This window comes from Spodoptera frugiperda, chromosome 22, assembly GCF_023101765.2.
Source record: "Spodoptera frugiperda isolate SF20-4 chromosome 22, AGI-APGP_CSIRO_Sfru_2.0, whole genome shotgun sequence".
NCBI classification, from domain to species: Eukaryota; Metazoa; Arthropoda; class Insecta; order Lepidoptera; family Noctuidae; genus Spodoptera; species Spodoptera frugiperda.
Genome location: NC_064233.1, coordinates 5,360,761 through 5,380,038, shown reverse-complemented (window position 1 = coordinate 5,380,038; position 19,278 = coordinate 5,360,761). Strand labels below are relative to the sequence as shown.

General features: G+C 36.4%; 1 protein-coding gene across 8 annotated transcripts in view; it reads left to right on the top strand.

Annotated features, from left to right (window-relative positions):
• The window catches only part of LOC118279840 (homeotic protein distal-less), a 126,619-nt gene that overhangs the window by 11,872 nt on the left and 95,469 nt on the right, over positions 1 to 19,278 (top strand). For 5 of the 8 annotated variants that reach the window (XR_004784029.2, XR_004784027.2, XR_004784028.2 and 2 more), the window contains exon 1: positions 10,779 to 10,987. Coding sequence is in view for 4 of the 8 variants with exons in the window: in XM_035599651.2 (XP_035455544.1) it covers positions 10,918 to 10,987 (70 nt within the window). In the remaining 4 variants the exon portion in view is untranslated. Of the gene's footprint in view, positions 1 to 10,495; positions 10,988 to 19,278 lie in introns of those variants that run through there. The other 3 variants (XM_050702403.1, XM_050702400.1, XM_050702402.1) reach the window with 1 other exon arrangement.

Sequence of the window (19,278 nt, the reverse complement as noted above, 5' to 3'; positions counted from 1 at the left end):
TTTTTAAAAAAACGTTGCCCCACATTAGGATTTTCTCCTGTGTCGTGGGTGCGTTTACAAACATACAAGTTCACATACACATGACACCCAGACCCGAAACAAAAATTTGTGGATCACACAAAGAGTTGCTCCGTGCGGGAATCGAACCCGCTACCCGTTGCGTGGCAGCCAGTTGCTCAACCACCGCACCAACCGTGCAGTCAACTGCAGTCAGTACTGTAAAGCTTTCAAAGTGTTGAATGTTTATGTGATGTGGGGGTGACTGATTTTGAAGATATTTGGGGCATATAGACTATTTTGCACAGATACGGCTTTTACGGTGCATTTCCACTAGAAATGTGCTATGCTACGTTGCTGTGGAGGCGTTTGGCTTCCGTCGTATTTATTGGTACACATAGCTTGGCACTGGTGGAAACGGACTCGGCTAAGATGGAAAGATGCGTGCAATGGATGTCTTTCCTACTATCGATACATCGCATACTCGAGTAACATCATCTTCGCATGGCTATAAAGCTTAGTATCAGTGGAAACAGTCACATAGTTTCACAACTTAACTATTACATCTTCGTAGCATAGGAAAAAATTCTTAATAACACTTTGCCCGTTTCGAGAATCGAATCTGAGACCCATTGTTCAACCATTGCAGTTACAACTACTCTACTAACGAGACAATTCAGTTCCCAATTTACAAAATAACAACTCGAACCAAGAATCGAACCCAACACCTTACACTTTATGACAATTAGACCTACACAGTAAATAAAGGTACAACATCATTATATCCGCGGGCGAAATTCTTTTTAAAACCCGACATACAAAGTCGATACAATGTATTCAATGGATTATGTAGAGTTCTGCTCACCCACCTGCCTTATAAATGTCACTGATAGTATCCTAATTAGCCATAAGCTTGTTCTTAATCGGATGTTATGTGCAGCAATTAAAGATTTTCATACAGGGTTGCTTCCGTACTAGAGAAAAAAAAATGCGTTTAAAAAACTGACTTTAAAAGACTAAAAAGGAAAAAAATTCTATTATACTGATGGGTTATCTACCGACTGATAGGTTAAAAGCCGGTACCATCCTCCTTTTATTGAAACCTAAACTAAATAACGTCACGCCATTTATCCCCGAAGTGGTAGGCAGAGTTGCACATTAAAACACGTAATGCCGCTACACAATGTATACTCACTTTTCACCATTTGTGTCGCAAGTGCCATGTAATAGGGGGTGAACCTACTAGGCACAATTCCATACTCCGTGCTACTACTGAGACATTTTCAAAAAACTGAAAAAAACCCAGTAATACTTTGCTCGACCCGCACTTGCGACCATTCGACCAATGAGGCAGTCTCCTTTTATTGAAGTCGGTAAATAAATAAATATTTTACTTTAGATTTTATTGTACCGTCTTTGTATGAATTATCATTGTATTATTATATTTGGTAGTTACTAGCTTTTACCAGGCTTCACCCAGTGTGACCTATATGTTATTTCAGATCATACCTACCGCCGAATCATATTAAAAAACGAAACAGAATTACAATTAAAAACACAACACCATTATTTACTCAACAAATTGATGTTGCTTATGCCCATAGGCTACTATAACAGCTTACCATCAGGCAAGCTACCTTGTTCACCACATTAGGTACTGTAAAAACTAGCCTCAAAGCTAATCTATCCGTAGTGACATAAAAAATGACATAAATTCTAACTCAATGTGACATTTGACATTGTTGAACATTACAGTCGGACATAACACAGCCCTTTTAATGGCGGCATTTTTTATTGCGTTTTTTTTTAAAGATAATTCTATATGTAGTTGTTTTTTTTAATTACGAGTGAATGCCCTTAGTTTATAGATTTTACCAGCTTTTTAACTGGGGTATCGTATTTTAGTTTGGTACCTAAGAGCGTGGTGGTGGTATATGTCATGGTGGCCCGGTAGTTTTAAGCTAGCTTCTTATGCACGAGAGTGCGGTCTCGAAACCTACCAACGGCAAGTACCAATGTGACTTTTTCCGAGTTATATGTACTTTCTGAGATTACTAAAAACCAACGCGTTCTTACTCCTGCTTTTCGAGCTGGAGCCCCGGTATACCCGCTTGGTAGTTATTTGGCTGATGCTATGATGAGGATGATGAATGATAAGATTAAAACAATTAATCAATACTACGACTTGATGTTCAACTTTATACAATTACTCTTAGATAAAAAACAAAGCTAATTTATTCAATCAATGTTTGTACTTCAGAGCCTTTCTTTTATAAAAACTGTCATGAAAATGTTAATCAGCCACTTTTTTGTCATTCAATGACGTTAAAAGATTAACAAACAACAATGAGCGTTCTTCGCGCCCTTTTCTATTGTGGCGGCCATTACGGCAAGCTGTCAATGAGGTTAAAACCAAAATGGCGCCTGAAGCACGCGACTATGTTTACTGATTTACCGCGCAAATTAACATTGTATTATTTACGGTTGGGGTTAGAGTATTATATAATTTTTTTAGTGTGATATTGGGATTATGAAATATTGCTTTTTGGGGTCGCGTTTTTGGGGTAGTTTTTGTGTTATGTGTCAAAGTTGTGGGTTGTTTTTAGGTTAGGTTATGGATGTATTGTACTTGAAAGATTAGTTACACTTGAACTTTAGTTTATTTTGCTTCCTTATAACAGTTTTGTGAACTCATTTGTGCCACAGTGCAACAAAAGATTTAATAAATAGTACTATGACAAATCTATCCAAAACTACTTACTTTTTAGAAGAGAAAATCATCCAATGACTTCTCTCACCTTGGGCGAGGCGAGAGAGAATATCAGACTCATACTGACTAAAAACCATCCCGTTCCTACTCCTGCTTTTCGAGTCGGAGCCCCGGAAAACCCGCTATGCAGTCCGCAGTCTGTCTAAACACGAATTTGTTTAAATTATTGTAGAAAAAACTTAAAATACTTAAAATCTAGAAGATTTAAGATTATAATTAAAGACAAATCTTTAAGATTTTTTAATGATATTCCATTTCGTGATGGGTTAATCTTTTAAAAGTTTTATAGGAAAATGGTATACAACAAAAACTGTATCTATCGTGTCTAACTCAAGTTTGAGCGACTCGCCTTGAACTAATTGCATCGACTGGTAATGGCCGATCGGATTTACGTCATACTAGTAAAATATTGCATAGTAAAGTTCTGTCCTTTACATGGATTTTATGATTTAATGTGTAGTTATAGTAAATTCGTTTGATTTTAATATTTGATACATAAAATCTCTGGAAAATCGGTGTTGTAAATTCTCCTTGCGATTGAGTATTAAAATCGATTAGATTTCTCTTTGTCTTGAGGTGTATAAAACTCCATTGGAATATTCTCGAAATTGAATGTATCCGCGTATTATAAACACAACTTAGCATTTTGACCCGGAGCTGCGGACTACTTAGCGGGTTTACTGGGGCTCTGGCTCAAAGAACAGAAGTAAAAACGGTGTGGTTTTTAGTCAGTAAGAATCTGACATTCCCTCTCGCCTCGCCCAAGAGAAGTCATTGGATGATTTTCTTTTTAAAACAATGCATTTTATCCTTTCTCTGTGTGTTTTAAAAGCAAGATCTTGGTAGTCGCGCTTGCAACCACTAGACTAACATGAAATAATTTCATCCCATAATAACATTGACCACCTTTTCTTTCACCTCACAAAACTTGTGCTCAAAAACCCGTAAGAGAAGAATATAGGTTTCGAAAAAAAAACCCCGTGTCATAACGGTGTTTCGAAACCGTGTCTAATTTTATATTTTTGTAAGTAAATCCGTTGGCACGCGATGGGCACCGTGTGATTTGATTACATACATCATGCAATGCTCTTGTGTGTCTGTTTGTAAAAGAAAGTTGTTTTACCTGTGGTTTGGAGTCAGTGGTTCGGAGGAAGACTGTTGAGTGAGGAGGTATTGGGTTTTTGGATTGGTCAAACGTTGTTGGAACTTTAGAGATTGCTGTAATAAAATTGTAGACCACACTGTACATTTTTGATGCATTAAAGTGAATTGATTTGTTTTTTAGACAGTTCTTGGATTCAGAACTCACTAGAACTCACTAGATTTATGAAATAGATACTGAAATACGATTCGAAGTTTAGGAGTTTGGGAGCAAAAGTAATTTCTAATATAAAATGTACCTAGAAGTGATGTCACGCGATATTTAAAATTAGATATAATTATCTTCAAAAGTAATTGTTTCCGTAAGAAAATTAAAAAAATACGTGTTTAATATTCCGTCAATCTATAAGACGGACATTAAAATTAAAATTAGTCATCTTCCTATTACAAATATCATGCTAAAAGAACGGTCGAGTAAAATATTACTAAGCCTTCTTTATAGGTTAATCTGGACCATACAAATCTTAACTCCAATCAAAACCTCACAGAGTTCACAATACCCAAAACCGAAAACCCTAACCTACATTTCTCCACCCGGTAAATCAACCCCGCAACTACAAACAGTCACATACACTCCTCAGCAATAATTTTCCAATAAAACAAAATACCAAGTCCTTTCACATAACAAAGGAAGACAAAGAAAGCTAGAAAAACCTAATAATTAGTTTGTACCATTTTACCCTCTATTTCTGCCTATACGTTTATAATTATTCGTCTAAGTGAGACGTGGCGCCTATTTTTTGCATTCACAATTCAATAAAACATAGGACAATGTCTTGTAAAGGGAATAAATCATTAATTATGCAATCATTCTGTTTCACTTGATTGATAAATGATAATTCTGTTGGTATGTATGTGTGTGTAAGTATAGAGTAGGGTCGGTTCATATCTGAGGGAATATGCGTTGCGTATCATCGGTCGCGGAACGCCAGTACCTCTACCATGTTTCTTTTTGTGATCACCTGATGGTAAGCTATCGCCGCCGCCCATGGATACTTGAAACACCAGAGGCGTTACAACTGCGTTGCTGGCCTTTTGGGGGTTAGGAATTTAAGGATTGTTGGGGAATCGGAGGTTGCGAAAGGGGGAAAAATGGCTACCCCATACTTGAAAATTTTCTATACATTTATCTGTTAAATGTATAGGAAAACAGTTGACTGTTCTCAACCGATGATACGTCAGTACGACCGATGATACGCTCGACGTATTTTACGTTAGATGTGAACCGACCCTAAGTTTTGTTGGCTTTTCTGTGATGTCATTAAAGAATTGTTGTCAAGTTGATTAGTTTTGTTAAGGGTTTTAGGTTTGGTGCCTAGTTTAGGAAATGTTAATCATCCAAAGGCTTCTCCACTCTTCAGTGAGATGAGAGGGAGTGTCAGACTCTTATTGACTTGAAACCACCCCGTCCCTACGTCCTGCTTCATTGGTCGAGTCGGTTAGCTAAGCACAACTTCGGATAAATCTGGTTTACGGAGCCTAAAAACTTAAGAAGAAACATTAGAAGTACTTTAAGTATGTTAGGTTTTGCATAAAGTATATCATTTCCGACTTTTATAAAAATCAAAGTCACAATGGTTTCGAGTAAGTAGATCCGAAAGATTTTCTAAAAAGACATATACAAAAGAATTGTTTTTGACCCCGGAATCGAACCTAGAGTCTCATCCAAACAAGTTATGTTAGACAACTATACTTATTCACGACTCATAATCATCATTAGAGGAGGTTATCGCAAAGCCATATACGAACTGTCGACAATATAATTTAAACTTTAATTAATTAACTATAAAGCTTATAATTAAACAGATCACTATCTACAGATGATTATTTTAATCATTGTTTGTTTTCTATGATGAATTTGCATCGAGTTTTAAACACAACAATAGGTCATTGTGAAAAAAAACTTAGTTAGTTTAGTACGGTAGTCGTTTTTGCGGTTCATAGAGGGCGCCATTGGCGATTAAGATCCTGACTGGTGTATCAGCGGTCTCTTACTAAACTGAACCTTTTAAACTATGTCTTCTAGTCGTTAAGAATTTGGTAAACTCACAAATCAGCAACAAACTATCAGGGGCTGATAATATTGGTCATAAATGGGACATAGATTATCCACCACAAATGGGGCTGTAGCCTAGTAGGGTTGATACCTGATCCGGAGCTGGGGACTACCTAGTGAGTTTACCGGGGCTCTGCCTCGAAAAACAGAAGTAGGAACCGGGTGGTTTTTAGTCAGTAAGAGTCTGACACTCTTTCTTGCATCAACCAAGACGGGAGAAGGGAGAAGACATTGGATGACATTGACCCCTCAAAAAAAAAAAAACATAAATTATCGATTCACTTGTCATACTCTGGTGTGAGTGTCTATAGGCAACCCCGATTGCTTACCATCAGATGATCCGTTTTGCCGTCCTTATCAAAACAAAATACACATCAGACTTTAAAAACAAAAATTTTAAGTAAAGTAGAACCCACGAGTTATTGAAGCATGGGACGGGACATTGTCTAATGAATACTTAATACCATTTTATGGGGCACCCATTATTGATGGGTTTTTCCATACATTCCCATGAACTTCGCTTCTCGGATCAGTGGTTTTACGTGCCCTGTGTACTTAGCAAGAAAATTACGTTCTAGATTGTATCTTTTAAGTCTAAGGGACTTGGATAGATTCAAGATTGATTGCGTTAGTGCTTTTAAAGTTTTGGTGACATGAAATTTTGTTTAAGTTTATGTTTCTTTAATTTCGCTTTTATGACACTTATGGGCAGTGAAAGTAAGGTGACAAATCTATAATTTTACTTTTTTATGGTATAAACCGGTATACGAGCAGACAGATCACCTGATGGTAAGCAAAAGTCGCCGCCCAAAACACCAGAGGTGTTACTGCGAAACACCAAATGGATAAAAATGCGTCGCCGGCCTTTTAGGGGTTAGAAATTTAAAGATTGTTCGGCGATTGGTAATTGGGTCTCCAGTAACCTCACTCATATAACGCAAGCGTTATTTCACGTCGATTTTCTGTGAGGCCGTGGTATCACTCCGGTCGAGCCGGCCCATTCGTGCCGAAGCATGCCTCTCCCACACTACTATCACCACATGGCAAGGTTAAAGAAGTATTTCATTGATCCCATCTGACTACACCAAGTGGTACCACTGTGATGAACATTTTTCAATATAACAACTCTCCAACTAAACCAATTAGTTATGGTTAAACATTATTTTAACTAACATGCTCAATTAACAGGACTAACAAATATACAAATGAAAAAAAAAACATAAAAAAAGTAAAAAAAAAACAAAACGTTATGACCTGACCTTTGGCGGCGCCGAGCAACAGTCACTGGGGAAGTGGGATGGGTGTATGTAGTGTGTGATGGGTGTGAGAGGGACGGAGAATAGGGTTATAGGGTTGACGCGTTAGGTGAAGATTTATTTTTGAAGGATTGTTTTTAGTTTTGGCTTTGAAATTTTATTGAAAATTTATGTTTTTTAAGGTGGTAAATACGATATTTTGTTTATTTGAATTCGAATTTAATTATTTCTTAAAGTTTGACATTAATTTCTGTTTTTGCTTAACTGAGAATGAATCTAGAATAAGTATTTAGAAATCAAGTTGTATGTTCTATTTTTGTATTCGCTTCATCAACAGTGAGTCTTTTCACGCATGCTCTTTGGTTAAGGGTACTTTTAATTTGGCCCGTCTTTAATATATCACCAATTTGGTCTATACAATGTCCTTTTTAGTCTAATTAACGAAAAAAAAATGCAATAAATACATACTGCATTTTATCATCAAGCCATAAATACATGAGCCGTTCTACCGTCAATCACATCTCACGTAGTCGTGTCATTTATTAATCTACCACTTCAAGCCTGCATCGTGATAAATAGTGGAGAACTGGTTCTTTGTCTATTTATAAATGTGTCTGTTTTCCAAGATGAGCTAGATATTACTTATATCTAAGCATTAAAGGAATGAGTGAAGGAAAATGTAGTTTGGGTGTTTTGTGTACCTAAGTTGCTGGACAAATTTCGATTGACTTAAGTTAAAGTTAAAATTAAAATAATTAATTTCAAATGGACCGAGAAGCCACCTTTGAACGTCAAATCAAATATAATAATTTAAAAAAACAAATGTCTGTCGGTCGGTCTGTCTTCTAGTAAAGCTGACGTGAAATAACGCTTGCGTTCTGTGAGTGACGTTACCGGAGGCCCAATTACCCCCAATCTTCCCTATCCCCAATTTCCCAACAACCCTTAAATTCCTAACCCTCAAAAAGCCGGCAACGCACTTGTAACGCCTTTGGTGTTTCAAGTGCCTATGGGCGGCGACGATTCCTTACCATCAGGTGATCCGTCTACTCATTTACGGGCTTATACCAAAAAAAAAATATTTTAAACCAAAAACATAGCTTAGGTTCACTAAACGAAAAATAACTTTAAAAATAAACCCTTTCTCAAATCAGGACAGCCCTATAACTAATTAACTCAAAGACTTTGCCGAAAAGGCATTTTTTTTCTCTCTCAACTTAATTCATCGAAACATTTGTTTTAATTCCCAATCCTGTTAACTTGTGAGATTTCTCATAGTTGATCCAATGAACTCTCATTTGTACACCCATTGGATTTACGACTCTACATCTTAAGTGATACAGTTGGAAATTGTATGGAGTTTTTTGATGGATAAGGATAGCTTGATCTGCTGTCGACTGTACAGTTTTAATAAAACTTAATGAAATATGGACCACACGGTTTAATGAAGAAACAAACGGAGTGATTTAACTAGTGTTAATTTTAATAATAGTAATTGGAATTGTGGGTCTATTGATATCTGTAATTTTTGATATAATAGCGCTCTTTAAAGTTTGTTAATGGGAGATATTACTATATTACTACTACTAGATACTGTGTCATACACAGGACTAAATACTACCCAATTTCCGTTGTACCTTTGCTGTTACAGAGAAAATAAAAACTAAAGCATCATGCACTATACCTAATTCATTACCTGACTAAGGAATCGAGCCCGGATTGACCTCGGGCATTCAGTGGTAGAAAATATCAAACTCAATAATATGATGAGTGATCCACAAATAAGTCACAAATTATAAATTAAAACACTCACTACCGCAGTCAGAGTCATTTAATTTTAATGATTACTTAAGCCAGCGCTTAGCAATAGTTTTCGGGACAAAATCATCACTAAGGAATAGTTTAAGTAATCATTAAATGACTCTTACGTCACTTAATCCACAACATAACACAAACAAAAATAACTTAAAATACTTTACAAATTCTCGTTATTGTAAATTAAAAAGAATGTACCCGTCTCCCCCATGGGACAATGTGTGTGTGACCAATCATTGAATCAATTGAGCGTATCGTTTAAATTGTTTAAAGAAAACCCACGGATGACCTCGCTTGACCTCCTGAGAGTGGGCGGGGCTAATTTTATTTTAAGTAAAAATAAACAAAATATTTTAATGTGGTTAAGAAAGAGTTTGACGATTGTACTTTTACGACTTAAGAGGTATGCGTTTGGTTTTTGGTGTTGTTGAGTCATAAGTTTGACTCGAGTTAGAGATCTACGGTTCTATTTCTCCGGAGCTGCGGACTGACTAGAGGATTACCGTGGCTCCGGCTAGAAAAACAGCAGTAGGAACAGGGTCGGCTTTAGTCAGTAAGAATGACCCTAGGCGGGAGTAGTGGTTGGTTGGTTTTCCTCCGTCGTAGCACGGATGCCTAGTATCAAGTTTGATTCAAGCATTCGTATCTTGCATGGAATGATATAGTTAGAAAATACTAACGGCCAGTTTCAATAACCTATCTATCTGTAGATTTGCCTACTAGAGATAGTAGATAAAATTTTGACACATTTTGTATGGAGCTTACGTCAAAATACTATCTCTAGTAGGCAAATCTACAGATAGATACATAGGTTATTGAAACTGGCCGTAAGTCAACAACTTATTTTGCAAACAAATTTTAGCTTTACCAATAGTAATGAAAATTGGATGTTATCTATATCTACTTAATATTGTCAAACTCTATAAAAACCTTCCTGGAAAGAATATGTGTCATGACACTACGTTTAGTGACCTCTAAGATACATTGAGGGACCTCAATTGAAACTACCTACGGAACCCTACTTCGAAAACCGTTACGACTGATTGGTTTTACGAAATATGCGCAAGAGTTGAATATTTAGTAAACAAGTTGATTGCATTCATGACGTGTCTTAGAAAATTGTAGATATAATAATGTTTTTAGTTACTTTTACTTACGTGGGCTGTTTTTGTTTAAGATTTTTTTACGAAATGTAGCTTTTGATTTATTAAGAATAGGAGAAAATCGACATAGTTAAAACAGTATTAAATCACGTACTCAAAATCTAACAAAAAATATCCTAAATCCTGTTTATTTTATTTAGAAAAAAAAATAACTAAATTACATTGTAATTTATACAATTTTGTACTTAGATTCTTTTTATATTGAATGCAAAATGCAAAATACTTCATCATCAAATGCTCAATTGATCTAACACCATATTATATGTCTTTGTTTCAGGCTAACCCAGCGGCCCCCTACACAGGAAGACCATAAAATCCCTCAAAATTACACGAATTCAATCCCCCAACAATAAATCAACCACCCTGAGTTTCACAGATCCATTTGGGCCTCCCCAGTCTTCGGACGGGGGGGGCCCATCCACCCCTCAACCGGCCCTGACCACCCAAGACTCGATAGACCACCAACACCATCATTTGGGGGGCTCACAAACCCCCCACGACATCTCCAACTCCGCAAATTCGACTCCAACAAATGTCTCCTCAAAATCTGCCTTCATAGAGTTACAGCAGCATGGCTATGGTCCTTTTAAAGGGGGGTATCAGCATCCCCATCATTTTGGGAGTCCTGGTGGTCAGCAGAATCCTCATGAGGCGTCAGGGTTTCCAAGTCCTAGGTCGTTAGGGTATCCCTTTCCTCCGATGCACCAAAATACCTATGGTTATCACTTAGGGTCCTACGCGCCGCAGTGTGCCAGTCCGCCTAAAGATGGTGAGTTCAATTTTTATCTTTGTGTTTGTTATGTTAGAGTATATTTTGGATTGGTATTGTTTTTATCTTTAAATAATATAATCAAAGATGTATGTTTAGTCTATTTACCTGCTGTGGACTGTCTAGCGGGTTACCGGAGCTCTGGCTTGAAAAACAGGAGTAGGCACGGGGTGGTATTTAGTCAGTAAGAGTCTGACACTCGCTTTCGCCTCGCCCAAGGCGGGAGAAGACATTGTATGATTTGCCACCCTCAAAAAAAAGTTTTAAATACCATTTTTGTTTGATAATTTCGTCATAACATCTACTAGTACAAAATGCTTCGCTCTATATATTTCTTCAGTGAACAAACACCGTGATATTACGTTCTATTTATTAAAAAAAGGACTATTAAACAAAACCTCTTTCCAAATACCATACAAACTATCGAATCTACTATTATGTTATAACGAATTCAAATCAACCGCTTTTAACACCTTTGGAATGAAAAGACATATTCAATACACCTTCGGAATAAAAAGGCATATTCAATATACCAAGGTACCAATAACACCAAATTACACATAATTTGTCATACTTACATTACAAATTGTCTTACATAATACCCCCATTTTGATCTTTTTAACCCCAAAATTATCGACACCAAAGTGTTCTGATCGCCACATTATATGGAAAATTGTCATTTCGAGGCGTCAACTAAAGTAGTTACGAATTTTCGTGGTGAAAAAAAAAAGTTGATAATTCGACGAAAGAACAAAGGAATTGTCTTTTTTTCTTCTTTCTATTGAATATTTTATTTGGAATTCGGTGTAGTTTGGGGTGTTTTACTGGAAACAATACGAGTACGATACTGGATACATTTTTTATAGCGAGAGTGTGAAGAACATTTCGTTTAATAGGGATGGAATGAAGGGGTATATAAATTAAATATCTATTTAGTCCGTCAGTTAGGTAATGAAAGAATGTTAGACACATATTTTTTTATTTTGTCATATAAGATAGCAATACTTAGATAAAACGAAGCAAAGGTTTAGGAGTGGAAGCTAATACGTCATTTCTAATTACAAAATGTAACTAGAAAAAACGTCATGAGATATTTCAAATCTTCGAAAGTATTTGTCTCCGTAGGAAGATAGTACGTACGTAGAAAGTACGTGTCTAATATTTTAAAATAATCTACAAGACGGTCATCAAAATAAAAAATAGTCATCTACCCTATTCTGTGATTTAATTCTAAAATCGTGCTTTAAAATCACATTTATGACTCCACAGATAAAATATCAAGGCAAAATACGAAACCTTTTCGAAAAAAATCGTGACAACTAAAGTAGTTTTCGAAATGTACGTCAAAATAGTACGTAATTGTAGTACGGAACCATCGGGTTAATATTTAATGGAGTCCCCTAGCGCTTGAACTATAATTAGGGATGTCACTTCGACTAGATCGTGAAATGTATCGATGTTCTTTTTTATCGATAGATAAGATAGGTGACTTTTTTATTGACGTTTTTATTGTTATGTTATGTTAAATGTAGTGTTTTTTTTATTTCATTGAGACTAGTCTTAGCTTTATGATTTTGCTTATATTTAGTTCTAAGTTTGATTCAGGAAAGATTTGTTAAAGATTTTTGAACAACTAAGTGATTAGTTAGTTTTTTTTTGTGGGGACAAAATCATGCAAAGACTTTTCCCACCTTGGATAACGCGAGAGTGTCAGACTTTTACTGACTAATACTTTAAATTCTAAAACTACGTTTACCTAACCTAACCGACTTCAAACGCGAACGGATCGCGGACTAGCCGTAAGACACGTGGTAAAGTGTGAACCTTCTTTTTTGAAGTCGGTTAAAAGTCACCGCGTTTTATATTGCTTTGCGAGCTGGAGCTCCGGTGTCCCGGAGTTTTAGATATTAGCTAGTGTGTAGTAGTATTTCTTACATACATCTTTTCACGAACTGTCTTTTTCTCTAGTTGAATCCTAAATAGACAACAATTTCCTTTGACTAACATTTTTAATAATGTTTTATCATAAATACTAAGATAAATAAATTAATACATTCCAATTTGTGTTTACCCCCATAGGAAATAAAACACATAATTATTAAACTCCTATCCTTTATTTATTGTTGTCCGCGATTTCAGTTCTAGAAACCGATTTTATATCACGTCAAAGGCATTTCAAAGCAAATAAAATAATTATGACGTCTATGTCGATGCAAACTGTTCGCTTTCTTAGAATAAAAGTGCGCATACTGTCTTTTTACCCAACAGGCTAGAAAGGAGGTTTATATAAAAAAAATAAATGTTTTAGACCCAGTAGTAGTCCATAGGTTGTTATTGACTTATGGTCAAATACTCAAACGTCATTCAATTTTAAGACGCTCCCAAATATAGTTCTGTCCCTACAAATTCTTTGTAAATGACAGAGATAGCATGAGATTTAAGTACAACTAAAATTTGAGTATCATTTCAGTATTCGGGCGTTAGAAATAGAAAATGCTTATATGCTATGTTAGAGTTTTAAGTACTTATTTACATAATCCTAATTCCAACCAGTGAAGCTAATTCCAGCTAATTCCAACCAGTGGCTTTGGGTGGGACAATTTTTAATCAGACCTTCAAGAAATGAGTTTAGGTTTCTACTTCATATTATTCGCAAAGCACTTGTAACTCCTCTGTTGTTCTGGGTATACATGGGTAACACCTATAAACCTACCCAATGCTTAAAAAAGTCTGACTCTCAAGCAAAATGATGTTTATTCGATTCTCACAAGTAAAAATAAATAATGACTTGTAGTTCAGAAGTTATTGTTCCGGGTCTGGATGTAATGTGCGAAGTTTGTGCTTGTGCACGCACTCATGACATAGAAGTAGATCCTAGTGTCTAACAATGGTTTTTATCATCAATTAGGGAATAAAGTAGACTTTTTATTTTGTTTTAAAATTTTTATTTTAATATCAGGCAAGATTATTTTGGCCAATCACTGGTCTACTCACATGTGGCTTTTTTACAATATCACGCTTTTTTTGGGAATGACATTTGATGACTTCTCCTGCCTTGAAGCGAGAGGGAATGTAAGACTCTTCACATCACATCAACAGTCTATAAATGGCCACTGCTGACCAAAGTCATCTTCTCACACGGCGAAGGTTTGATCATTAATCACCACGCTTGCTCAATGCGGGTTGGTATCACACTCTTACTGACTAAAAACCACCCCGTTCCTACTCCTGCTTTTCGAGCCGGAGCCCCGGTAAGCCCGCTAGATAGTCCGCAGCTCCAGATCGGGTATCAACCGTACTGGGCCCCATCTGTAATAGTCTGATGACAGTATGACGCCTAAACAATATCGTACCTGAACTACTACCTAACTAGGTTTTTTTATTATTTGTGGAGGACAAAATAGGACTATATTGGCGTGATTAATGATAATATCATAATAATATGGATAAAAGCCAATGTTTTAATAAATTCACTCGCGTGCGAATAATAATTATCATTCATAAGTAAATAATTAATTAAACATCAATATTTTACGCTTTCAACATAAAATGTTTTAAATAATATAGTCATGAGTGCTAGTAGACTACATTATACAAAACCTGATGGAGCAATTCCTCATGATTTTATGATAAAACTAGCTACTTCCGCGCGGTTTCACCTGCTCTGCTCGGCTTCTATTGGTCATAGCGTGATGTTTTATACCCTATAACCTGCCTCGATAAATGCGCTATCCAACACAAAAAGAATTATTTAAATCGAATCATTAGTTCCTGAGATTAGCGCGTTCAAACAAACAATCAAACAAACAAACTCTTCAGCTTTATAATATTATAGTATAGATTGACCATTATTGGCTCGGAGTCAGAAGGCTCTCGTTTCGTTCAACGTAAACTCGTACTAAAGGTACTAGTTTTCTGCTCGGCCGTGGTGTCACTCCGGTTGAGCCGGCCCATTCGTTGCGAAGCATGGCTCTTTCACACTTGATAAATGTCACATATAACACATAATATACAGACTGCCTCGTTGGTCGAGTGGTCGCAAGTACGACTGCCGTACAAGGAGTCTCGAGTTCGATTCCCGGGTCGGGCAATGAATTACTGGGCTTTTTTCGGTTTTCCGAAAATTTCTCAGTAGTAGCATGGTGAAAAGTGGGTGAACAATTGTACAACGCCATTAAGTGCCGTAATGTGCGCCTCTGCCTACCCGTTCGGGGGTAAAAGGCGTGACGTTGCATATACAGACTCTCTTACTCACAATACGTGATATAATGTATTAAATAGATACACAATTAAAGGATCATAAAACGAATCCGATGATCAGTTTCACTTTCGAGAATGCCATCCGCGTAAAAAAGAGCACGCGAACTATAGACAAATGAACGTAGACGGTTGTTGTTAGAAAAAAAAAACGTGATAACTTTTTTAAAGCATCAAAAATTTCGTGCGAAGGAAACTGTGATTAAATTGATGTGTTCCGACACGCGTCTTCCTTGCTGTTCAGGGGTGGCGCTTCTTGCTTTTATATATGATCTATTATTATGACTATATAAGCACACACACACACAACTTCACGCCTTTTATCCCCGAAGGGGTAGGCAGAGGTGCACTTTACGGCACGTAATGCCGCTATACAATGTACACCCACTTTTCACCATTTATGTGATAAGTCCCATGTATTAGGGGGTGAGCATATTGCCATATCCTGGACACAATTCCAGACTCCGTACTACTACCGAGAAATTTTTGAAAATCCGAAAAAAGCCTAGTAATACTTTGCCTGATCGAACGAACCCGATAGCGCATCCACGACACAGGAGAAAATACTAGTGTGGGGCAATGTTTAAAAAAAACATCGACATAAAATTCAGTATCAAATATTCATTAATAATATAATCAGCGTGCCAGCCCTACACAAGGTTGGTTTTCACACATACGGCGGTTTCCTAAATACGCTAGGAGATTTCTAAACCCTTCCTTAAGCCAAGGCCAGAGTTAGGTTTTCCAGCTAGCCTCACTGTAAACGATATGCAGTGGCGGCGTTAGGGGGGGGGGGAGGGGGGCGACAGGGCGACAAAGTCTGGGGGGCGCCAATAAAATGAAAAACTACTACTAACACTTGATATTGCTTCCCTCAAGTGGGCGCCACAATATTTTCGCCCGGGGTGTCAGTGGCCCTTACGCCGGCACTGACGATATGTGTTCCTAAGTATAGTTTTATGTAGGACGTAGGTAGCTCTTAGCTAAAATATATTTGGTGGTCTATTAATGAGTCTTTTGTTTTTATTTTCAGATATTTGTAGTGAGCGAAAAATATAATAATATCATGTTATATTAACTGTGTAAACAACGGTTTAATCACGTAAAAACTTATGACTAAAATATTTACAAGTTGAAAATTTTAATTAGGTATACTTATATAAGAAACATAAAAAATATAGGAGTCTAATACTATAAAAATACGCGTCGAATATTTTTTCATTAGGTACCTACGGTACTGACGGACTAAATAGATTTTTAATTTTCATACCCCGTCATTATCCCTATTCCAGTCTTTGTTATGAGTGACAAGTTTTCGAAACACCAACAACCCAGAATATGCCTTTCCACAGCCCGAGAATCAAACACTTATAATAAAGAAAACATCGTACTTTTCCCAACACAGCAATCGATCTCCATACCTTTAGCTCCAAAGCCACTCTAAACGAACCACTCGGTTCCACAGTCGTATATTTTAATTAAAATCCAAGTCATGTACGATCTAAATGAAAATTGATTGCTTTAAATGAATTCGTAACTGACAAATGTATTAATTAAATGTAACTGGACAAATTTTTAATTGCCGGTTGCTGTTACGTGAAGATTTATAGTCTTTTAGGTGGCGGGTTAAACTAAGGCTTGTTGTCTACGACGCGTCATTTGCATTTGACGACTGCATGCAACCTACAATTATTATTGACTAGTTAATGTCCGTGGCTTCATTTGCCTGTAATCCGTAGCCTTTCGGTTAGCGATCCGGAGCTGCGGACTACCTAGCGGGTTTACCGGGGCTTCGGCTCGACAAGCAGGAGTAAGAACGGAGTGGTTTTTAGTCAGTAAGAGTCTGACACTCCCTCTCGCCTGGCGAGAAAAGTCATTGAATGTTTTTCCCCCCTTACAAAAAAGTACATCAGCGATCTGTCACAAAAGGCCTATGTCCTAAGTAACTATGTCATTTACTTTTCAAATTATGAGTAACTATTATAAACTGACCGCCAAATGTATTAAAGTATCATACAAAGCAAGACCATCGTAAACTGGACACTATAACCAGTAATAACTGACCGTCGAATGTACCACACTATCATACAAAGCGAGATCATAATAAACTGGTTTTCACCTACCTACATTTTAACCGCACAGTTAAAATTTAAACTCATTGTGTTAACTAATTAATTGTTGTCATAAATTTAATTAGGCTTGACTTTATATCAGTTAAACAGTTTATCATTCGTTTACATAGTAACTGTCGAGTTAAATAGTTTAAAATTAGTGTTAAATTAATCTTTAGTAGAGTATAAAACGTAAATAGTATAATCTGATTTAGTTATCTATGTTAAATTGTATGTGTGTATGTTTGTAGGTGCGTAACTATGAAACGACTGCGCTGAATTTGATTGTTCTTTTTTTGTTTTGTTTGTTATTGTTAAATGGTTTGTGTGGATGATAAATTGTACAAAATTAAATGAGAAAGTCTAGGAATATAGGTTTTACAGTATTCTTAATTAATTACAAAAAAACGTTAAAATTGGATTTATTAAACATGTCAAGTAAAAAGTGAGTGTATTAAAAAGAGAACCTCTTCTTATGACTTTACTGTCTCACTCAGAGACATTCAATTAGATTATAAGATTTCAGCCATAATTTTGATTATTCCTTAGTAACGATTTTGTTCTGAAAACAATTGCTAAGGACTGGGTTAAGTAACTATTAAATGACTCTGAGTACGACAGTAAGGAATATCTAGTATGATAGTCATCTATCGCTATTAAAGACTGATTATCGTTTAAAAAAATATAAATTTACATTTTGAAAACCTTTCAAAATCTGGGGGCACGGCAGTGCCCCCGCCAAGTCGAGCAAAAAAAAGCGGCACGGCCGTACCATCCTTTTCTCGAAGCAATTCGGGCCTTTTTCGACCCCCTATAATTCGGTTGTGGATAAAGCAAGAAACCTGAATCTTCAGTAACTAATCCGGCATTGTATAAACACGGAATATTTAAAATTTCAGTCAATTTGAACCAGTAGTTTAAGAATGACAACTTGTTAAAGTTTCTAAATTTTGTCACTCACTGACTCACCGATCATCAAAAGTCCAAGGCACTTCTAGCAGACTTAGAAGCTTCATATTTGGAATACATATAGAGTTTAGTGTCTTAATCATGGGAAAACTTAAATATTTTGTAATTTCGGTCCAGTTTTCCAAATACACCAACTGCATCAATAACTTTGTAATCCCATATAAATATATGGGATTACAAAGTTATTTATGCAGTTGGTGGTTGGTGGTGGTTATAAATTTAATAGGTGTAGATAGGTACCTACCATATGAGGCAAGGGAGGGGGTATAGGGTGGGTAAGGGTGTGTTTAGCCCATGAAACTGAACAACATTATTACTTGTAAAATGGTCGACGTAATGAAAAACACATGATAAGAAGTATTTACCGTCCAGACTTGTCAAAAATTGAGACATCAAAGCCTCCGAGAAAAGCCCATAGAGACAGGGAGTGGGCTTTGAGAAAAACTGTGGCTGAAGCTCAAGAAGTAGTACCGGAAAAGAAAAAGAGGAAGACTACATATAAAAATAAGAAAATATCATAAGACCTTTAACAAAATTCGTTAGAAGTAGATGGTATCAAAAAGAAAGGCTCTACAAAAAGAAGTGAGATCCCATCAAAAACATCCTGTAAAAAACCCAAGTCTCGCAGCTCAGTCTTTCTACCGTCAAAAGTTGTGAGATCCATGTAATACCAAGTCGGTTAATCTATTTAGTGTCTACTTGAAGGACCTTCTGTCTTAAGTTATTACATAAGTTATTATCATGCCAATATTAAAAATATTTAACGTTTTAAACAAATAGATCGACTTGGACATCGCATGAAAACAAAATGAATATTACAATATTATATTAGATTCTTTAGTCTCTCGCGCCTCACGCGATTGAAACTCTCGTTCCTGTTGGTCGCTGGCCCGTCGTGCTGTGTAGTGTGATACATACTAATAATCAAATCAAGCGATGTCCAAGTCGATCTAT